Here is a 23097-nt window from a genome sequence, read left to right as displayed (position 1 = left end):
TATGGCCCCGTGATTCTGTGGGTCTGCCCTCCTTCACCAGCTCCTGATGATGTCATTTCTGGCCAATGCCCATGCTGGGCCCAGACTGCTTCAAGGGCAAATCTTGGCCTGGTCTCTTCTCTTGGATCCCTCCCTCCCTTCTCCATAGCCAGTTCTATTTTGTCCATGGTTAACATCTTGGTGAGATAAATCTTTTTAAATTAAAAAGGCACAGGACTGAGGACATTTCTTCTTGTGGCATTGTTATTACTATTGGTGTTTATTGTTTTACCTTGAGAAACAAAACCTCCAAACTCTGAATTTAAAAATTAGAGGGGTGCCCCAGGTGCCTCAGTCGACTGAGTGGCCAATTCTTGATTTCAGCTCAGGTTGTGATCTCAAGGTCGTAACATCAAGCCCTGATCCAGACTCTGCACTTGGCTCAGAGTCTGCTTGAGATTCTCTCTCTCTCTCTCCCTCTCCCTTTGCTTCTCACTCCCCCTTCAAATCAGGGGTAGTTAGTTTATGGTCAAGATTCCTTTATTAAAAAGAATTCATCTTTTATCTACAGAACTTCGATTATTTGATATGCCACAGGTTGGGGGAAACCGATAGCTAAAATTTTATAAGAGGAAATGAAAACAATGCAGTTGCCTGGAAACAACATATTTTTTACAATGATGACATCTGCCCCCCCCATTTTGAAGAACCTAAAAGGGGGTCCCTTGGTCTAAGTGATTTCTTCTCTTTTTTCTTTGTTTTCAGACACAGTCCCGGTGATCATCACACGAACACCAGAAGGTTGCATATAGAATGTGGTTCTTAGCTCTGCAAAGAAAAAGGCCTTGGAAACTTGCTTTTTATTGATTTTATTTCTCCAAGAGTTTTCTTACTAAGTGACTTAATCTTGCACAGTTAACTTGATGTAATCTTAAGAAAATATATGAAATACGCTTTAGAAAAAAATTACACATGCTCTAACCAGCCATCTCATTTGGCAATCATTTTCCAGAGCGTTTGTCCTTTCGGGATGGGGAGGTGGGGTTCTTTTTACAATGTGAATGATTAAATCTATACACAAGAGCTCCAAACTCTTCCTGACCTCTGTGCAACACCAGCTGGTGTTGGGAAACAGAGCACTGAGGCGGGCGGGGGTCTCTCTCCAAGGCTCTGGTCACCCCAGGCTATTTGGCCATCTTTCCTGGAGTGTCACCCCAGAAGATCTGGGCGGTCCATGTACATAAACTTAGCAGCTCCTCCTGTCATAACAGCAAGTGTGGAACACATTGGAAGGGCTCAGATGCATCCCACAGAGAAAGAGAGATTTTTTTTTTTTTTTTTTTGTCCTCCTTTGCAGAGAGAGTCCCTTGAAAACACAGGATACTTCCACTCCAGGGTTCCACATTTCTAGGCGCTCATTCACTGGGCTTAGTATGATCTCTTCATCCTTGGAACACAGGGGACACTTTCCAGCCCTCAGCTCAATAATGTGAGCATCTGGATAGGTTTTCAATCCTAAAACTGTGGATTTAAAGGAACAGCTGGTCCATTGCTCAGGGGCGCGGCTCAGCAGACCCAGCTATATCCCCGAAGTGACTTCGAAAAGAAGAGGTCCGTTCTCAGCCACCCAGTCAAGCCAGTGTGAATGGGTCCATATAGGGACCCTGGCTGTTTTTCCCACAGTCTTCCTCCAGCCAGGGTTATAAACTTGCCCACTCAGCCAACAACTTTGGAAGATAAGGACTGGGTTTCTGATTGGCAGCAGCTGAGGACCTTCCATCCTCAATCCTCCTCATACTAGTTCTCCCTGGGGTCTTGGGACAACTGAAGGCTCCCCAGAGCCTCAGATACAGAGCCGAGAAAGGAAGGGTGATCCAGGGGTGTGGGGGTTCTAGTCATCTCCTTCCTTTGGAGCACTTGCTTCCACAGGTCACTAGCTGGTCCCAAGAGTCCTCTCCCAAAAGGCCAGGTGGTGTCTAGACCTGGAGGGGGGCTGGCTGGTGTGGGAGGAAGGTGGTAGCAGGATGGGTGGGTGGCAGCCGAGAGACCCCAAGCAGCAGTATGCCTGGAGCTGTTCCCCAGATTCACTTGGGTCCAGTCTGGCTGCTGTATGATGCTATGAGAGCTACGGGAAGCAGACGCCTTGGGGAAGAGACTGCTAAGACAGAGCAAAGCTGGATAGAACTTTCTGGGAAACTTCATGGCTCCCAGAGATGCCAGACTGCTTTGTGTTGAAGAGTCATTGAGAGATGTGGAGAGGCTGCTCTGGGGGGGTAGGGATGGGAGAAGGTAAAGGCGGGATTGGGGTGAGGATTGGGATGAGGGGAGCTGGGTACGGGTCTCAGTCAGTCTTTCTTTCTCCATGGAGAATCTCACTCTGAACTTGGGGAGGCAGCAGAGTCCCCATCCTCGGGGTCCTGTCCACTGGGGGAGATAGGTTGACCCCCTTTCACGCGCTTCCACTTCATCCTTCGGTTCTGAAACCACACTTTGACCTGATGGAGGAATCAGAGGAACCCGGTCACTTCAACTGCCTCTCCATATATATATATATATTTTTTTTTTTTTTTTAAGATTTTGTTTATTTATTCATGAGAGAGAGAGAGAGGCAGAGACACAGGCAGAGGGAGAAACAGGCTCCATGTAGGGAGCGTGATGTGGGATTTGATCCCAGGACTCCAGGATCATGCCCTGGGCCAAAGGCAGGTGCTAAACGACTGAGCCACCCAGGCAGTCCCTACCTCCCCATACTGATGCTCAAGACAGCAGGTTGCAGTTCCAGGGGGCCCAGCTTGAACCCCTGCTTGTGCTGCCTTGCTTCTCTAAAGGCACCGGGCATTGAGACAGAAGGGAGGACACATCAATCTGCCCAGAGGCCTGTCTTGAGTCTCCTTGTCTTTGCGTCTGAAAGCCTGACAGTTTGGTGGCAGGGTCTAAAAGTCACTGGGCCTTTGGCCCCTCTCGCTTTCACATGCCCCATTTCTCCTGTGCCAACACCTCCTCCCTCTAGCTTCTAGAACCCAGGGGTCTGGGAGCAGAGAATCACCAGCCTCATCCTTAGGCACATTTAAAACGCTCTTGGCAGTTTAGATAGCTCTGGTCTGTGTATTTTCTCATCTGAGCTTCAGCATTACTTGCAGGGTGGGGTCATGACCCTGTTTTACAGATGGAGACCCAGAGAGGTTAGGAGACAGTCCCAGAGGTCACAGGGCTAGGAAGTGGTAGAGGCAGGATCTGAATCTTAGTTTTGTAGACTGAGTACTCTGGCAGAGTCCCTCATCAATTGAAAGCTATCAAATATTATTATTTTAAGATTTTATTTATTCATGAGAGATACAGAGAGAGGCAGAGACACAGGCAGAGGAAGAAGCAGGCTCCATGCAGGGAGCCTGATGTGAGGCTCCATCAATCCCAGGTCTCTAGGATCAGGCCCTGGGCTGAAGGCGGTGTTAAACCACTGAGCCACCCGGGCTGCCCTTAAGTTTTATTTTTAAAGCAATCTTGGGATTTCTGGGTGGCGCAGTGGTTTGGCGCCTGCCTTTGGCCCAGGGCATGATCCTGGAGACCCGGGATCGAATCCCACATCGGGCTCCTGGTGCATGGAGCCTGCTTCTCCCTCTGCCTATGTCTCTACCTCTCTCTCTCTGTGATTATCATAATTAAAAAAAAATAAATAAAGCAATCTCTACACCCAACGTGGAGCTTGAAGTCATGACCCCAAGATCAAGAGTTGCCTGCTCCACTGACTGAGGTAGCCAGGCACCCCTTTGAATCTGCCTTTTAAACGAGGGCCTAGGTGATTCCACTGTACACCCAAGTTTGAGAGTAACCAGATTAGAGGTTCCAACCCTGGCTGCAGGTGAGAAGCACCTAGGGGACCTTTGAAAAATTCTGATGCCCAGACTCCATCCCAGACCAATGAAAACAATCCGTCGGGGTGGAGCCCAGACATCATTGTTATTAAACTCCCCACTGCGTGATTCTCAGGTAGAGCCACAGTGGAGAACCACTGCACTGGGCAGAGGGAGAAGACAGAAGAGAAGGTTCAGGGAAGGGAAGGGACTGAGAGAGCAGAGGAAAGGAAGGATGGCCAGAAGAGGAGGCCCCCGTGGGCCGCACCTGCCGCTCGGAGAGGTCCAGGTTCACAGCGATCTCGTATCTCCGGAGCCGGGTCAGGTAGTTATGGTGGGCGAACTCGGCCTCCAGCTCCCGCAGCTGCTCCTTGGTGAAGGCGGTCCTCTCCTTGCGAGCCTTGCTGCCGCCCTCAGGCTTCCCCCGGCTCTCCTGGTTGTCTGGGGAGAAAACATCCCAAACAGGAAGATGTGAGCGGCAGACATTCCCTCTTTTTTTGTCCTTAAGAGTCAGGGCAGCCTTTCCTTGTCTCTCTAGTTTTTTAAAAGGATATTGAGAAGGAACCCACCCTGTCCCTTGATCATTCTTTCTGGCGCTTTAACCCCTATGAACGGGGAGTCTTCTGGCTCCCAACCTCAGGTGCATCCACCCCCCTCCCAAACTTTTCTTATCCCCAAAGCATGAGAATCTGCTCTTGGTTGTTTAATGATTTCTATGATCCAGCCCTGCTCCCCCAGTTTGATATTAATAGTGGCTATAAACATATGGGGCAAGAGGTTCTAAAACAGAGGCTCTCTGTCCTCAGTGACATCACCATTACCTGAGAACTGTCAGAAATGCATAGCTTAGGGCCCCATCCCAGACCTAGGGAATCAGAAACTCTGGGGGTGGGGCCCCAGCTATGGATTTTACCAAGCCTTCAAGGTGATTGTGACTTATAGTCAAGTTTACAAACCACTGCTCTTAAGGCCTCACTTCTCAGAGGGTGCCGAGGCCCCAGCAGCAGGGCCAGGAAGTTGGTCAGACTTGCAGGATCTTGGGCCCTACCCATGACCTGCTGAATCAGAATCACATTTTAGCCAGATCCCCAGGGGAGCTGTGTGCACATGTAAGCTGAGAAGTGCTGCCTTAAGCTTCTTTCCCCTTTTGATACCGGGAGGGGCCAAGTCTGGAAAGTTCTGGGCTTGAGTTAGACACAGCAGGGGCTCAATCATAACTGCTAACAGGGGTGCAGGGAGCAAGCACCTTACATGTATCAGCCACTTAATCTTTCCAATAACTCAGCCAGGGGAGTTCTTGTATCAGCCTCACTGTAGAGACCAGAAAACTAAACAGAGACTTTTAAAGCAAGTTGTTCAAGTTCCTCCAGTTCATCCAGCCGGTGACTGGCGGAGGCAGAAAGCAAACCCAAAGCAGTGTGACTCACATATGTTTCAAGTAAAATCCACGGTGGGTTTACAAACTGTAGAGTGCCGTGCCAATGACAGAGACTGTGCTGTTTCCTGAGCAAGAGCAAGTTGAGAGGCGGCTCTGCCTCCACTTCAGGGGTGGGGTCGGGGTGGGGAGGGACGCCGGAAGGAGACCAAGACACCCACACAATTAACAATGCGCGCCACGTGTCCGGGGAATGGCTACAGGAACCGCTTTTCCTGCAGGGCTCTAAAATTTGGAAGCCTTTCGTTTCATTGTCCTTTTACAGGCCTGGGGCCGGGTGGCTCAGAGTTAGGCGATTTACTGAGAGCGGTGTGCCCATCCTCTGTCCCCTTAACGACCCCATCCCAGCCTGTGTGTGTCTCTCTCCAGGGGAGTCTCTGTTGTCTCGGGCTGGCCCCGGGATGGGGGGCGCTGGGGCTTTTAGACGGAGTGGGGGAGGACAGGGAGGACGCTCCCACTCCCCCCAACCCACCCCCAAGCAGCCACAGGGCGGAGCGGGTGGGGAGGTGGGGACCCCTCGTCAGCCCGCAGGATCCCTTCTCCGCAGTTGCTTCTCTTTGCTTTTCACTCAGTCCCCCTGGCTTTCAGTTTTCGGGCCCTGGGTCCCCGCGCCCCTCCGCCCGGGAGCCGGGGAGAGAGGCCGGAGTGGCGGCTCCAGGCGCGGGGAAGGGCGCACGGAAAAAAAACGATCGGGGCTCCCCGGGGGGACCCGAGAAGGCGCAGAGGCGCTGTCACCCGGGGGCTCCCCGATGCCGGGCTGCCGGGTCGGGGTCTGCCGCCCAAAAGGCGCGCGGGGCGGGGGCAGGAAGGGGGCGCCCCGTTGCCGTGCGGCTGGCTGGGAGAAGGCCGGACCAGACCCCCCCACCCCCCAAAGCGGGAGCCGGAGCGTGGGCTGCAGGGAAGGACGCGCAGCCCCGGGCCGGGGATCCCCAGGAGTGCGCGGCCTTGGCCGCCGCGGGCCGGGGAGGGAGGCCAGCCTTCCGGGAGCACATCGCGGCCGGCGGAGATCCGGTTCGTGCCCCAGGGCTCAGGGTGCTTCCTGGCTGATCCCTCTCACGACCCAGGGAGGGTAAAACCAAGACGCGCGCCCAGGTGTGAGGCCGCGATCTCCTGCTGCGGACCTTTGAGTAAGTCACTTAACCTCTCTGGGCTTCAGTGGCCCCATCAAAAAATTGGGGAAAATAAAGCACCTGCCTCCCGGGATTATTGGGAAGACTGGACCAGCTTTTAGGTGTGGAAAATGCTTTTAAAACTTTGAAGTTCTTGACAAATAAAAAGCATTCGTCCAATTCTTCGACTCCGGGAAATGTCATCTGAGGGACTGGGATAGATAGTAACAGCTGTGGTGTCTTGAAGGCACCTATGTACTCAGAGGCATTTAATCCTTTCCACAAAGCACTCCTAGGAGGAGGTACCATTATTGTCCTCTTTAGCATCGTCTTGTGGATTTGTGTGATAGTTTGATTAATAGGGCTCTCTTTCTCCCCCCAGAGATAAAACTTTTCTCACTTGCTACTGTACCTGGCACAGTACTTGCTAAATGTTTGCTAAATCCTACTTAGCGTAAGAGGAGGAAGCAGCCTCAGAGAGGTCCAGGAACTTGCCTGATGTGCCCAGCAGTTTGGGATGGTGGTGGTGCAGAACTGAGATTGGGACCCAGATTCATCTGGCTAGAGGTGTGGTGGTCAGTGCTGGCCTTGGGGTTCTCCATCTGCATCTGCAGGCTCAGGGCCGAGGGCTGACCCAGCACATGGTAGCTCTGCCTGTCTCCACACCCAGGGCTCCTGGGGGCCCTGTCTTGGATTGATGCCCACACCCACATTCCCCTACTCCCAGACCTGCTTAGGTGCACACGAATGCCTATAAAATCCCAGAAAAGAGCAGTCCCCCAAAAGTCCTGCACATTACCCACAGGATAGTTTGATCCCAACAGAGTACACCTCTGTTGGCGTGCCTCCCTCCTATTCCGGGACTCGGTTTCCCTATGTGTAGGAGCAGGAGACTGGCTGGGTCTTCCTCCCCCCCCACCTGGGGGAGCTGGTGTCAGAGTCCTTTCCCAGTATGCAGCCCTGACATCCTCTTCTCCTCTCCCTACTCTCTCTTCTGTTAAGAACTCCTGGTCTTGAACCTGAGGCCTCTCCAGTTGCAGGTTCTTGTCTGGGCCTCTAGTTCTTCAGTCAGATCTGGGGTCTTGCTGTGTGCTCTGTCCCCAGGCCCTCCTCAGCCTTCCCTAGGTCCTCGACTCAAAGGTCAGGGCTATGCCAGAGCGTTTCTGTCTCCCTCTGATGTACAAAGCTGAGTGGTGGAATTGTGTCTGAGGAGTGCTTGGAGAATCTGGGCCCTAGCAGTCTCCAAGGACGTCTCTGACTTTGGGCAAGTGTCTCGAGTTCTTTGAACTTCAATTTCCTCCTCTGCTGCATGCAGAGGAGGAAAACAAGAATAGCTGCATGCACTGTGATCAGAAGGCTGCAGAGAGGTCAAATGCCATGGGTAATGTGTCTTAACCCCGAGCACAGTGCCTGGAGCACCATACGGAGAGGTTCTCCTGGAGATGGAATTGCAGAGGTTGATTGACTGTGGAGGTTAGAGACGATGCCTGCCAAGGTACCTCATCTCCGGAGCTGTGTGAAAGGGGTGTCTTTTCAATGTCTGGCCTTTTAACTGTTCTCCCTTCTCTACTACTCTGCATCTCTGCTCTGATCTGTGCGCCTGGCCACTCTTATGTCAGCCTTCCAGCGGGGGCATGATTCCAGGCACAGTAACTGGCATTGACCAGAGAGAGTCACATCTCAGCCGTCCTGGTCCTGCTTCTCTTTCAGGGGCAGGGGTGCCTCTTCCAGAACTGCAGAGGGAGGATGCTGGTGCTCAGTGGGCTGCCCCCCGGGGCTCAGGAGGAGCAGCCCCGCCCTGCCTCAGCCCCTGCACGACCCCTGACCCTCGGAGCCAGAGCCAGCCAGCAGGGCTGGGATGGAACTGTCGTGCCCAGAGAAATGCAAACAGGATGTATGTGTGATTGCGGTTTCCACTGTGAGCTTTTACACCATCCAAGGTAAATTATTTCATAAATAGCTGTCAGTTTTGGCAGGCCTTCCTCAAGTTAGCAGACAGCTTTATCAGAGCTACAAGGAAGTTCAGACAGACGCTGGGGAACACGCCTTTTTGGAGGCCTGTATCCTTACTCCCTAATTGTCACAGCCGTCTTACATAAATTTCTATCCAAGACCAGATAGAAAGCCACATGCTGTACATTCAAATAACACTTCCCAGATGACAATGGATCTCTTTTCCCCAGAGATAAACGTCTTTAGGGGTTTCATATATTACAGAATCATAGAATAGTAATGCTGGAAGGGGCTTAGAACTGATCTCTGGTCACCTTTCCACTTTACAGGGGAGCCCAGAGTAGGTGAGAGAGGGCCTCAAGACAGCACTGGACCGCAAACCCAGATTGCCATGACGGGAGGCTATTCCCACATCTTAGGCTTTTTCCTGTTGTGTCCTCTAAAGTGTACTGTAGGGTGTTAAGGTACACATCAGCCCATTCAACAGAGGAGGAAATGAAGACCCAGAGATGAAAAGGCTTCCTGGAATTCCCTGGGACCAGTCTGGGGCTACAGCTATTATGTCACACTACCCTGGGGTTGGGGGTGAGCATAGAGGCTGTGCTCACCTGAGGGGTGTGTCCATGTGTGCGTCCAGGGCGGGGAAGTGGAGGGGATACCTGGGGGATAATGTTAGCAGGTGAGACCTTGGCAAACCCTCTGAAAACTGTGTCTGTGGCTTCCTAGATTGTCACGGTGCCAGCCTTTTGCATCCTTCTTAGTTCTGATACTTTCAACTTCAGGAGGAGTCAAAGTCCTTCAAAATAGACAGGACCCAGATGGAACCAGCCCAAGACCAGTTTGGGCGTTTGCACCTAGGACCTCCCTGGCTTCCTTTCTCACTGGGCCCTTTCCCTGTCTGCTAGATGCCCGAAGAGCACTGGGAGGGCTCCCAGCCTCTTTGAGGAACCCAGCAGTGGGGCTGGGGAATTCAAAGTATGTTTTCTGGGAGAGAAGCAGATTCTTCTGGAATGGAAATGGCTGGTGCTACAGTAGTCTTTGCTGAGGTCCCCTGTGGGGTGGAGCAGTGAGGCCCTGCAGTATGGAGGGAGAAGGGAATGGATGGGCAATTAAATGGGGTGTGAGGGAGCTTGGAAGAGGGGAGCAGAAAGGTGAAGGTGGAGGGAGGCAGGGAAATGAAGGTGGGGAGCCACAGTGAGCCTCTGAAATGGGCTAGGGGGAGGCATAGGCAGCTCTGGGCTTTGTTTGTGTTTATATGTTCCAGATGTAGCCCTCAGCTGTCACCAAAGGAAGTGTGGGCCGCAGGACCAGCCCCCACTGCTCACACTGTTCCTCCACCACTGTGTTCAAGGAAAACAGGGAAAACATGAAATAGAAAAGGCTGGGATTGGGGGTGGTGGGTGGGGGGGTGGGAGAGGAATCCTGGCCAGAGGCCAGGGAAGCCCAGCTCAGTGAACAGAAAGGTTGGGGGGGGGGCACGGGGGGAGGGGGGGGCACGGGGGGAGGGAGGGGGAGCATGGAAAGGGGCTGCCTCCCAGAGCCCACAGGGGCCTCAAGTCCTGCCCTCAAAATGAAAGAGCTGCTCTGCCTCTGGGATCATCCCCACTTCCCTGGGCCCAGATGCCCTGACTTACTCAAAAGAGGAAAGGTGAGTCGGGTGGCACTCCTAAGCCCCTAGCCTGGCAGGGCAGCAAGCAGGGCTGAGGCTGCCTCCCCACTGACATTCTTACAGCCCAAGGGCTCTCTGGACCCTTAGGTCTTAGATGCTGGTCAGAATGTTACTGCTTTGGTGGATACTGACTTTCTGCAAAACTTTCAGACTGTATCTGGATGGGGCCTGAGCGGGTTCAGACACAAGTTTTGTGCTGATCCCTCTGAGTCAGACAGTGGTCAAGGCCCCAGTCTTTGCCTGACAGTGAGGGGCAGGAGCCCTAAGCAGGAGGCAGGAAGAATGTGGAGTTCCTGTCTCTCAGTCCACGCTGGTCACTCTGGCTCCCTAAGACTTCTTCCTCACTGGGGGCTCTGGGGTTGGAATTGGAATGAGAGGGGCTCCAGTGGCCGGCCAGCCGTGTGCCCTACAAACCACACCCTGACTGGCAATGCCCCGACCCCAGACCAGTGAGCCTGCAGAGACAGGCAGGCCCAGCTGGTGGCAGGCTTCAAAGGCTCCCTCTGACCTCGGGTCACTGTCTTGCCACGTTTTGAGCACAGGCCACCTGGGATGCAGCCAGGATCAGGCAAGACTTTGAAGAGAGGAGTGCTCATGTGTGGGTTTGGGAACAATGGATTGAGGGGCTGGCTGTGTCTTTACGTCTATGATCTCATCTTGTCCCATAGCAACTCCTGTGAGGTAGACATCGTGATCTGCATTTTTCAGAGACGGGGACTCTGAAGGGGAGAACTCTCTGAGCTCACACAGCCTGGGAAGCTGTGGATCTGGGACTTGGTCCAGATCTGCCCAGTTGGTGCACTTAACAGTTGCCCCTGAACCCTGCCCCCCTCTCACCTCACTAGGCTGCAGCCCAGCAAGGATGGTGGGCATGGATATGAGATCACCGAGCACAGTACTCAGGGTCACTCTGGTTACCCAAGTGACACTGAAGTTGTCCATTTATTTAATGATCATCTCCTTTCCTTCTTCCTTTGTCAAACAGCCCACTTCTTTAGATACATTCCTATAGTGGGCTTTCTCTGTGTGTATAAGATAAGAATGCAGGGATCTGTTTGTAGCCAGAAACAATGCTCTGTGTGGGAAAGCCCTAGTGGCTGAAGGGACCCAGAGCCAGGAAAGCTCTGAGGTCATGCACTCCTCTGAGATGCTTTCACTAAAGGAGTGTTTGACTGGAGCATTGATACCACCTCTAGAACATTGTCCTTGTCCCTAGAACTCTTGTTTATGGGCTGAATTGCCTCCCCCATTAACATGTTGAAGTCTTAACCCCAGTGTCTCAGAATGTGACTGTATTGGAGATAGTATCTTCAAAGAGATGATTGAGTTAAAACGCAGCCCTGATCCAATCTGACTGGTATCTTTATAAGAAGAGGAGATTAGGACACATAAGGAGACACTAGGGATGCCCACACACAGAGGAAAGACCAAGTGAGGATATGGCAAGAAGAGGACAAGCCAAAGAAAGAAGCTTCCAGAGAAACAAAACCTGCTGTCATCTTGATCTTTGACTTCTAGTTTCTAGAACTATGAGGAAATAAATATCTACTGTTTAAGCCACCTAGTCTATGGTATTTTGTTATGGTAACCTCGGTGGATTAAGACACTCTCCTATCCCCCCCCGCCGCCCCCCGCTGCCAAATCTTCATAGCCAGTGCTCACCACTAAGGAGAAGGAGTGAGTCCAGGAGGGGTGCTTGGCAAGGCTGATGCTTGTCCACAGGAAACCTCTCTGCAAATTAGAAAAATGTGCCCTTTCCTCTAGACCGGAAAAACAGCCACGTGTCCCTATGACAGCTGGGCCCTCTGGCTGCCCGGCCATAGCAGCCCCTCTAACTGTCCTGCCATGGTGGGTCCACCTCATTGCTCAGCCACAGCAGCCATGGTGGCCCTGGTACTTGGGAGCTGACCTCAGTACCCCGTGGGGGATCATGTAGTCAGCCCAGCCTGCATATGTGACTGTTTATGTGTTTATGTGTTTATGTGACCCCAGCACTAGCCCTGACCTGGGCTGGTTTTATGATTGAAATCGGGCTGTCTGCACACTCTCATGAGTGAGACTATAAAAGTCCTGATGCATTTTACAGAAGTACATCATACATGGTGGGAACCCTCAGGCCAGGTAGTGGAGCCCCTCTCAGAAAGAAGGGGAGAAGATAAATGAATGAATGCCAGGCTGTAATGGAGGCTATTGATTAGACATTGAATGAGCTCCTCCGGGGGAGCTCTGGTGGCTCAGCAGTTTAGCGCCACCTTCAGCCCAGGGCGTGATCCTGGAGACCCAGGATCAAGTCCCACTTCAGGCTCCTTGCATGGAGTCTGCTTCTCCCTCTGCCTGTGTCTCTGCCTCTCTCTCTCTCTCTCTGTGTCTCTCATGAATAAATAAATAAAATCTTAAAAAAAAAAAAAAGAATGAGCTCCTCCTAGGGTAAATGTTCCATTAAGTGTGATGGAGATTGCAGAGTGAATCAGAGACCATTCTGGCCCTCCAGACACTTCAGTTTTCAGGAGAAAGGCAGCCATATGCTGTAACTCTGGATGAAAGGCAACTGGGTTTGATGTGGAGATGGAGGCACAAATAAGGCATGATCTGTGTGTCAGGAGAGGGAGGATCCTTGGATACTCACCAAACTAGAAACAGAAGGAAATTATCCCAACCTAATAAGGGCCATATATGGGCAGCCTGGGGGGCTCAGCAGTTTAGCGCCACCTTCAGCCCAGGATCAGGCCCTGGAGACCCGGGATCGAGTCTCACGTCACGGAGCCTGCTTCTCCCTCTGCCTCTGTCTCTCTCTCTCTGTGTCTCTCATGAATAAATAAATAAAATATTTTTTTAAAAAATAAAGGCCATATATGAAAATCCCACAGCCAGCATCGTACTCAATGATGAAAAACTGAAAGCTTTTCCTCTAAGACCAGGAACAAGCAAAGATCCTCACTGTTGCTACTTCTATTCAACATAATACTGTAGGTCCTAGCCAGAGCAATCAGGTGAAAAAAACACAAAATAAAATAAATAAAAGGTGTCTAAATCAGAAACGAAGAAGTAAAATAATCTCTGTTTGCAAATGACATGATCTTGTACATGGAAACCCCTAAAGATTCCACAAAAAAACTTTTGGAGCTTATGAATGAATTCACCAAAGTTGCAGGATACAACCTCAACACACAAAGACCAGTGTGTTTCTATCCATGAATAATGAACAATCTGAAAGGGAAATTAAGGAAACAATTTACATTGAAAACGACATCAAAAAGAAAAAAAACACACTTAGGAATAGTTTATCTAAGGAGGTAAAAGATTTGTACACTAAAAACTACAAAACAGGGCTCAGTGGGTTAAGCGTCTGCCTTTAGCTTGGGTCATGATCTCAGGGTCCTGGGATCGAGCCCTGTGTTAGACTCCCTGCTCAGTAGGAACTCTGCTTCTCCCTCTCCAAGTGCCTCTTCCCCCACTCATGTTCTCTCTCTCTTCTCAAATAAATAAATAAAATCTTAAAAAAAAACCCTACAAGACATTTTGAAAGAAATGAAAGAAGACACAAAGAAATGAAAAAATATCCTATGCTTATAGATCAAAAGACTTAATATTGTTGAAATGTCCTTACTGTTCAAAGTGATCTACAGATTCAGTGCAATTTCTATCAGAATCCCAACAGCGTTTTTTGCAAAAACAGAAAAAAATCATCCTAAAATTCATATGGAATCTCAAAGGATTCTGAGTAGCCAAAACAATCTTGAGGAAGAGAAACAAAGATGGAGGTCTCACACTTTCTAGCTTAAAACATATTACAAAGCTACAATAATCACAACAGTATGGTATTGGCATAAAGTGAGACATATAGAACAATGAAACAGAATACTTATGAAGTAAACCTTCATATATATGGTCAAATGATCTTCAACAAAGGTGCTGAAGCTACACATTGGGGAAAGGACAACCTTCAACAAATGATGTGGGGAAAACTGGATATCTACATGCAATACAATGAAGTTGGACCCTCATGTTACAGCATATAAAAAGTTAACTCAAAATAGTTTAAAGAGGCACCTAGGGGGCTTAGCTGGTTAAACATCTGACTAGATTTCAGCTCAGGCCATGATCTCAGGGTTGTGAGATCAAGCCCTGAGTTGGTCTATGAGCTGAATGTGGAGCCTGCTAATCCTGTCTCTCCCTCTGCTTCTCCTCCCAGCACACACATTCTGTCTCTAGAATAAAATAGTTTAAAGACCTAAACATAAGATCTAAAACTATAGGGCAGCCCAGGTGGATCAGCCGTTTAGCACCGCCTTCAACCCAGGGTGTGATCTTGGAGACCCGGGATCAAGTCCCACGTCAGGCTCCCTGAGGGGAGCCTGCTTCTCCCTCTGCCTGTGTCTGTATTTCTCTCTCTCTCTCTCTCTGTGCCTCTCATGAATAAATAAATAAAGTCTTTAAAAAATATGTAAAACTATAAAACTCCTAGAAGAAAACATGGGGAAAAAAATCTTCAAGACACGGATGCCTGGGTGGTTCAGCGGTTGAGCATCTGCCTTCAACTCAGGGTGTGATCCTGGGTCCAGGGGTTGAGTCCCACACCAGGCTCCCTGTGGGGAGCCTGCTTCTCTCTCTGCCTATGTCTCTGCCTCTTTCTGTGTCTCTCATGAATAAATAAAATCTTAAAAATAAAAAAAAGCTTCATGACATTAAGTTTAGCAATGATTTCATGAATATAACACTAGAAGCACAGGCAACAAAAGCAAAAACAGAGAAATGGGGCTACATCAAACTTAAAGACATCTGTGCAGCAAAGGGACCAATTAGCAGAATGCAAAGGCAACCCACAAAGTGGGAGAAAATATTTGCAAGCTACACACTAATAAGGGATTAATATCCAGAATATATAAGAACTCCTACAAGTTAACAACAAAAGTCAAACAATCCAACTAAAAAGTGGGCAAGGACTTGAATAGACATTTCTCCAAAGAAAATCTACAACTGGCCAACAAGCATATGCAAAGATGCTCAACATCACCAAACATTAGGGAAATGCAAATCAAAACATGGTATCATTTCATGTCTGTTCGGAAGGGTAGCATCAAAGAAACAACCCCCCCCCCCAAAAAAAAAAACACCAGAAAAGAACACGTATTGGTGAGGGTGTAGAGAAACTTCATATTAAAAGGCAAAGTAAGATGGGTTGCCTTTGACCTAAAGCTACTTTGTGTTCTGTTTAGATTTATTCCTCATCCGATATAATGATACGGTCACATATTAACCCTGTTCCCCTGGTCACCACCCCTGTGAAGCTTGAGGAAGACTGGCAACCTAACCTAAAAGTCTAACTTTTAGAAACAGAAAGTAGAACACTATTTGTCAGGCCTGGGCAGAGGGAAAAAGGTGAGTTATTTTCCAATGGGTAGGGTTTCAGTTTTATAAGATGAAAAAGATCTAGAGACTTGTTCTGGGACAATGTGCATATCATTAACAGTACTGTACAGTCCACTTAGAAGTGATCATGATTTCAGGCACCCAGCTGGCTCAGTCGGAGGAGCATGTGACTCTTGATCTCGGGGTCATGAGTTCAAGCCCCGTGTGGGGTATAGAGATTACTTAAATAAATAAAACTTAAAAAAATATATTTTATTTATTTATTTATTTGAGAGAGAGAGCACAGAGGGAGATGAGAGGAAGAAGCAGACTCCCCATTGAGCAGCGAGCCAGATGCGGGGCTCAGTTCTAGGACCCTGAGATCATGACCTGAGCCAAAGGCAGAAGCTTAACTGTCTGAGCCACCCAGGCACCTCTAAATAAAACTTTTTAAAAATATTTTTTAAAACCCGATCATGATGGTAAATTTTGTTATGTCTTTTTTATCATAATTTTTATTTATTTATTTACTTTTCTCAAAGATTTTATTTTTAAGTAATTACTACACCCAATGTGGGGCTCAAACTCAACCCCTAGATCAAGAGTGGCATGCTCCACCGACTGAGCCAGCGAGATGCCCCTGGTCATAATTTTTAAAAAAGGAGATTTCAAATATAAGATGTCCCAGGATAAGAAATCTCAGAAGAAGAAGAAGAAAAAAAAAGAAATCTCAGAAGAGCTCCTTTATGACATTAGGAGATATTTATTTAGAAGATCAGCACAGGTTCTAGTGGCTACTGAGACTTGAAACTTCCTCACTACAGCTTTCACTGACATGATGCTACGTACACGTAGAGCCATTAATTTAAAAAAAAAAGAGGAGAGATTCTTGGAGGGGGCAGCTTGTGAAAATAAGGACTTCAACAGGCAGGAGAGTGGGGGGAGGGAAGGAAGCCTGAAGCAAGGGAAAGTGCTTTGGCAAATGGGGTTGGGTGAAGAAAAAGGGTGTGTGTTTGCAAAAGGCTAGCGGAACTGGTGTGGCGGGGCAGGGGTGGAGGTGGGAAGGGTGGCCTGCAGGCGAACAGGTGGGAGAAAGGGGCTGATCTGTGGAGGGTTTATAAACCTCAGGAGAAACTGGGGGTGCGTGTGGTTGCACAAGGGCAGGTGGGGATCATGTTTTGCAGGGGAGAAATCAGTGAAGGCTCAGCCCTGGGGGGCACGTGTGTTGGAGGCGAAAGAGACAGGACAAAGCGAGTCTGAGGAAGGGAAAAACGTGAGAGCATCAGCGAGCAGGGCTGAGCCCCAGCACGGGGGGGCTTTCCCAGGGGGGCGATCGGATTCACCTACAGCCAGGCAGATCACGCGCGACCTTCCCTTGAACCCCACCAGGAAATCACCGCGAAATCTCTCATTCCCATAAATTAAAGACAACCACGGTAGCAAGACAGATCGACAGGTTGGGGGCAAACAGCAGTGGCCTCGCAGCTGTCCCAGCCAGCAGGGGTCTTTAACACCCATGGGCCCCGGGGCTGGGAGTGTTTGCGGTAAGATAACATCACACTGGTCTCCTAAATCAGCTCTGTGCCGTGGACCAACAGAAGGTCTCTGAGCGGGAGCCAGGGACCCCCACTTTCCTATTCATTTATTTGAGCAAATCAGCTCCACTTCTAGCGGGAATGACAGGGGAGCTGCTGGGGCTGGCAGAAGGAGAGGGGGGAAGAGAGAACTTTCCTCTCTGAAACAAACTTCTAGTAACTTTCTGTTACTGGAGCCTCCTCGGACAACCACTATGGGACCCTTTTGCCAGGCACATCTCACCCTCCAACCTCTCCAGAAGATCTCTGGGCTCCAAGTTCCTACCTGATGACAAATAACTGGATTTTTAGGACCAATGATAACTGCAAGAAGTTATACTCCAGATTCAGGAATTCCTGAGTCAATGGATTTGAAATATTCAGTTCCACTGACCACTCCCCTTCCCCTGGTTGGTTCTGGAAATATCGTTCTAATAACATTCACAGTTGCCATTTATTGAGCTCATATGCCAGGCACAGTGCTAATTTCATGGATCACTGCATTTAATCTTCACAGTGACTCTGTATGGAAGGTGCTTTTGTTATGATCCCATTTTGCAACTGGGAAAATGAAGGCTCCAGGAAATTGAGAAGTTTTCTTTTTTTTTTTTAAAGAAGTTTTCTAAAGTTACCCAGCCCACAGTCGTGGTGCCGACATGCCAACCTGTTGGCCTGCCCGTGAAGAACTATGAAAAACACCTTTCTGATCGATGGCTGGTTAACATTCAGAGACAGCTGAGCAAGGGCCCAGGTGAGAAATGGGACACACTCACGCTGGGCACAAAATGCAAGTGGTGTCAAAGTCCTCAGTCACCAAAAGAAGTAACATTGTAACGCATTGCTTTAAAAAATCAAAATTGATGCCAAAAATTCTGTGATGAACAAGATAGCAAAATGTTACGTAGAGAATCTAAGCGTGACTCGACTGATGGAGTGGGTTGTTTTTTTTGTTTTTTTTTTTCCCATGGGTTTGTTTCTTGTGAGCTGGACTCCAGATTCCTAGAGTTGATTGTAGGCCTTCTCTACTTTTATTTTTCTTCCAGCTTTTACCCAGCTCATCTTTCCTGCCTCCTCTCCCCTCCAGTTAAATTACAAGGGAAGACTCAAGCATCTAGCTGGGACACAGAGATTCCCATGCTAGATGGGGAGTAGGTCTGGAATCCCAGAGAATGAATGAAACTCAGCTTGCCCTGCCCTGCCTGTCTGCTGCCATTACTGCTTCTTGAGGGGGCCCGGGAGGGGAGTGGAGCCCAGGGCTGCTCCTGGATAAGAATACCCCACACCCCCCACACCCCCACACCCCCGCCCCCACTGGTGGCTGACCCTATGAAGAGTTGCAGGACATTCAGTGCAGGGTGTTCCTGTGCTCTTGGGATGGCCAGCTGCTTGGCACTGGGGCTCACTCCCTAATGCAGCGCCACAGGCCACTGACCCAAAGGAAAGATGGCACATGTGGGTCTTGCTGGAACAGAATGATTTTGCCTAAGCCCAGCCCTTTGCCTGTGCCTTCTAGTGCCTTGGCTCCCAGCTCCCTTGGAAGTGGCTGGATGCTGCAGAAGGGGATTTGGGCAGAGGTGGAGGAGCAAGGGGGCAGGCGCCACGGTGGGGAGAGCTCTTCAATTAGGCGCAGAGCCAAGTCACTGAGAGCGAGGAGAAGCAGAAAGTGCCCCATCTCCCCACGTCTCCAGCCAAGGCTAGGAATACTTGAGGATTTCATCAGCTGGGGACTTAAAGGGCCCTCCTATCAGGCAGCCAAGAAGGCTGTGGCCATCCACTGTAAGCACCTTTAAGCATGGAGACCAAACATTTCAAAATGAGGATTATGCTTGAAATCTGCTGAAAGGTGGGGGATTTGGGATCTGACGTCCAGGGTTTGAGCTCCATTCCAAGATTAACCAACTGTCCTGATTTGCTCCAGGGCTGAGGGGTTTCCTGGGACGCTGGACTTTCAGTGCTAAACTCAGAAAAGTCCTGGGCAAATCCCGATGAGCAGGGCACTACCTCGACCCCATCCTAGCAGTGTCCTCAAAACTCTCTGCCTCTCCTTTTCCATGCATATAGGACAGAGATACTGGTAAGACCTGCGGTATTTACTTTGCACACCGGTGGGACCTAAAAAAGCTAATGTGTGTTTCCTGCAGCACTGTGAACCTCCCAGATCATAGTACATCCACTGCCACACAGGCATCCGCGGGCCTCTCCTCCCTCTCAGCCTGAGCCCCCTGGGAGAGAGGCCTCCATATACATCTCCTCATCGCCCTCCCCCCTCCACCGGGGGGGCCTTGGCCAGTGCTTGGCAAAAAGAAGATGCTCAGGAAATCTGTGCTACGTTGAAAAGCAAATCACAGAGTGTTCTCATTGGTTGCTTGGCACTCTCATTTCCTGCCTGCCTCTGGTTAGCCCTCTGAGAAAAGTCCTCTCTAGGTGCAGACAGACAGACAGGCTGCTCTGGAGGTAGCTGTCAGGAGGACACAGTGGGCCAAGGGGACAGCAGGAATGGACGCTGCCTTGTTCTGGGCAAGGAGGGGACAAGGAACCAGATAGAAGGTGAATAGGTAGAGAGAAGAAGTCATGGGGAGATGAGGAAATGAGAAGTCACCACCGCAGGGAGGAGATGGACATAGCTAAGATCTTTTTTTTTTTAAGATTTTATTTATTTATTTATTTATTTATTTATTTATTTGAGACACATTGAGAGAGAGAGAGAGAGAGAGAGAGTCAGAGACAAAGGCAGAGAGAGAAGCAGGCTCCATGCAGGGAACCTGACATGGGACACGATCCCGGGTCTCCAGGATCAGGCCCTAGGCTAAAGGCAGCACTAAACCGCTGAGCCACCCGGGCTGCCCCATAGCTAGGATCCTAATGAGCAGGCTGGCTCCATCCTCTTGGGCTTCCAACACGGAGCGGGGCTCCACCTGCTTTCTGAGGTGCAGTGCTAGTCCTTGGCTGCCAGCCTCCCTGACTTTGCCAAGGCTGGTGATCCCTCAGGAGGACCCCTCAGGGGATGCCTCCCCTGGGGGTCGCCCAGACTTTAGCACGCTGAGCTGCCCTCTTGGCCCAGGCATGGGCACAGTGATACCTCGTGGGCAATCTGCCCCAAATCTCCACACTCCATCTCCTCCTTGCCCCTTGCCTCTCCCATCCCAGCCCTAGGCCTGCTTCTCAGCCTCTAGGCTCCTGGAGACAGAGGGTCCCAGCCTTGGTCCTAGTGCTCCAAGCTCCCATCTCAGCTCACTCTCCTGTGAGCAAACCCTTTGGCTCTGGGACCATTTGCAGCCTGCCAGGGCAGGGTGGGGAGAAACATGACCCAGAGGCCGCCCAGATTCAGGAAAGCTCCTCTCTAGTCCTTGCCGGCCTGCACCGAGGCTCCATCACACATGTCCTCTCAATCTCTGTGGATCTTATTTCATTCACTTGCTGGCATAACCTGTCTGGGGTCCGGGAGTTCTGGGAGGCACAGATGCAACCAGAGAATCCTAGAACTCTGAATAGAAGAAACCCCAAAGGTAGCTCCTGCCTTTGAGCCTTTGAGTAGATTAGATAATGTTTGCAATTCAGGATTAGTGCAGCTAGGCTCAGAGAGGGCAAGCAACCTAACCAAGGAATGCTCAGCTGCTCCTCAGCCACATACCTGAACTCTCCTTTTTCCGTCTGGATGACTTCTTCTCCATCTCACTGGCAGTGCTCCCGAGGACCTCGTAGTCCTCGCCCGGGCCTCCCGTGGTGTCCACCAGGCCTGGGCTGCTGGCCCCCATGCCCCTGGAGCCTCCAGCTGGGCCCGGGTTGAGCCTGCGCCGGGCCTCTGAGACAGGGAAGTTCCAGTCGGGGGGCTGTGGGAAAGCAGGGTGCTGCTCAGTGAAGATGCGCTCCTCCCGGGGAAGGCTGTGTGGGGTGGCTGCCAGGCAGGAGGCCGAGAAGTCGGGGTATGCTGCTGTCGCTGTCGCCGGGAAGTCTGGTTTCTGGTGGAAGGAGAACGGTGTTGGCGGGTAATGGGGCAGCCCTGAGGCCCCACTGCCTTCAGAGTGGGGGTTTCGAAGGCAGCCCCAGCCTGGGGCTGGGGGGTGGGGGCTCCTCATGCAGCTGCTGGCCACAGGATCCATCTGCCGTCTGCCGCTGAGCCTCCGTCTTTTCAAAGTTTTGATTCTTACACTTTTTATATTCAAAATTTTAAAAATGCAAAAAAAAAAAAAAAAAGAAAAGATAAATAAATAAGAGGGGAAGATGTTCAGTAGAAAATTCACCCCAGGAACCAAAACAAAAACCAAAACTAAAGTCTCTCCTTGGAGTATGCACACATGTGGCCAGCTACACGTATGTGTGTGCACACACCTATGTCAGACTTTACTCCTGGCTTCCTGCCCCCCCGACACACCAGCCTGCCTATTGGGGTCCCCTGTACATGTATTTGTCTCCGATGACACTAAACATTTTCACTGTTGTAGCCCAGATGCACCAGCTGATGAGTGCTTGCCCTGGAGCCCGCAGCAAATGCCTGCAGAGGGCTGGACTGGGGCTGTGAGACACACTTTTAAATCCTGTGGTGGGGAGAGAGTGACAAATTTCTGAAGTGAAACGTGAGAGAGGAGAGGGAGGGGTTAACCAGCACACACACGATCCCCTCCAACCAAAACCCGAGCAGGCAACTATTAATCATCAGAAACCTTATATGCACATCTAATGGGATTTGCAGATGGAGACTTTTAAAGAAACATTGTCTGTATTTCTTTTTTTAATTTTAAGGAGAGAGAGAGAGTGCAGCACACACACACGCACACCACTTCTTTAATGGGCCTCCTGTACGCTATGAAGTTATTTTATTGCACTGTTAACAAAATTCCCCAAGTCTTGGATTTGGAAAAAGCCTTAAGTCAGATCCAGAATCCATCAAGTGCCAAATTCCAGGGAGTGAAGCGGGGAATAAGTGCAAGAGACAAGTTTGCTGATTGCATTTGATTTAAAGGCCCTTCTACTGCTGCTTGCAAAAAGGAAGGTGGATTAAAAGAAATCTTTTTTTGCAAGTCTCAGCGGCCCACTAGGGTCTGCAGCATAAAGAAAGACACACTCCAGAAAAAAATTATTTCTCTCTGCCCAAAGTGACATTCTCACTTTCTCAGTAACTTAAAAAAACAATCAGATTCTTCCTTCCGTTCTTTAACCCCGACTTACATGCCAATTAGCCACACTCTTCTCTAGGGGGCTTTCAGGTCATTTTTCTCCACGGCAAAGGGAAGGCTCTTAGAGAAAGCTCTTGAAGTTTCCCTAGGCCCTCTAACTTTTACCCACACCTGCTTCCCCTACCCCAGCCCCAGAGGCCACGGCTTCTGTGGAATCTGGGGCATGGAAACAGGAATCAGAGATTCTCATTCCTGAAGGAGTTCTCTTTGGCAAACTATCGTGTGGCCTTCCTGGCCAGTGCCTGTCACAAGAGGGCCAACTGCCATTTCAATCGGTCAATCCGTCCATCTACTTGATCCCCGTGCCCTGCTGGTCTCTCAGGAGGGTTAATATAATTTCTGGGAGGATGACATTCCAAGCACACGGGCCAGAGGTCCCCTCCCACTGAATATTTCCACGGTCCACAGCAGCAGGATCAGAGCCGACATGCGCATGGACATAACCGTGTGCTGGCTGGTTCCAAAGACGCCAGGAGGGCCCATGGGCCTCTGCCCGGCAGCCTGGAGGCCGCACACACTTCATGGAATTGGCAAAGAGTTTCTGGAATGGGCAGGGTATCGTAGGCCAGGAGAGGAGATGGGATCACTGCCACCAACCAGACTCATCTCTCTGCTTTGCCTGGGACTTAGCTATTGCACACACATTTCTCCTCCGAAATGACTTTCCTATTATGGGTAAATTAAGAATTACGTTCTATGTTTCACAAACGAAAAATGAGGCTTAGCTCAGAATGACACAGCTCCAAAAGGGCAGAACCAGGAGTTGCCCTCGGGCATCCCGTCTATGGCAGCTTGACACAGAGGAAGGAGCACGGATTGAGGTGTTCGACAGGTGTGAGTTCAGATCCTCGGCCTGCCACTTCCCAGCTGCCTGTCCTGAGACAAGTCACGGCATCTCTTCGAGCTTCTGTTGCCTCCTCTGGGACGATCGTCCTTGCTGACCTTCACCCAGTGACCTCAGCACCTCACACATAACCTCCCGAGGGATCCCCACAAAAGCACTG

At 50.2% G+C, this 23097-nt stretch overlaps 1 protein-coding gene across 2 annotated transcripts; it reads right to left on the bottom strand.

The window, feature by feature from the left end:
* Window positions 1-832: 832 nt before the first annotated feature.
* Window positions 833-22220, bottom strand: MEOX1 (mesenchyme homeobox 1). Of its 2 annotated transcripts, XM_038547193.1 has the most exons (4): window positions 22086-22220; window positions 20551-21068; window positions 4099-4271; window positions 2212-2474 (listed from the first exon to the last, which is right to left on the bottom strand). In XM_038547193.1, exons 2-4 carry the CDS (start codon window positions 21017-21019, stop codon window positions 2352-2354), a joined length of 765 nt encoding a protein of 254 aa, XP_038403121.1. In that variant the 5' UTR covers window positions 21020-21068; window positions 22086-22220; the 3' UTR covers window positions 2212-2351. The 2 variants fall into 2 exon arrangements, with proteins under 2 accessions (XP_038403122.1, XP_038403121.1); XM_038547194.1 differs by lacking the exons at window positions 4099-4271; window positions 22086-22220 and having other exon boundaries at window positions 833-2474; window positions 20551-21465.
* Window positions 22221-23097: the final 877 nt, after the last annotated feature.

This window comes from Canis lupus, chromosome 9, assembly GCF_011100685.1.
Source record: "Canis lupus familiaris isolate Mischka breed German Shepherd chromosome 9, alternate assembly UU_Cfam_GSD_1.0, whole genome shotgun sequence".
NCBI lineage: Eukaryota > Metazoa > Chordata > Mammalia > Carnivora > Canidae > Canis > Canis lupus.
Note: the sequence above shows the minus strand (reverse complement) of the source record. Positions and strands in the feature narration are given on the sequence as shown.

Bases quoted from the DNA above. Each gene is read 5' to 3' on its own strand.
- MEOX1 (XM_038547194.1), bottom strand. From the start codon at position 21,019: ATGGATCCTGTGGCCAGCAGCTGCATGAGGAGCCCCCACCCCCCAGCC. The intron at 2,475-20,550 runs GTATGTGGCTGA...TTCCTCCATCAG, and splicing joins ACGGAAAAAGGAGAGTTCAG to GTCAAAGTGTGGTTTCAGAA.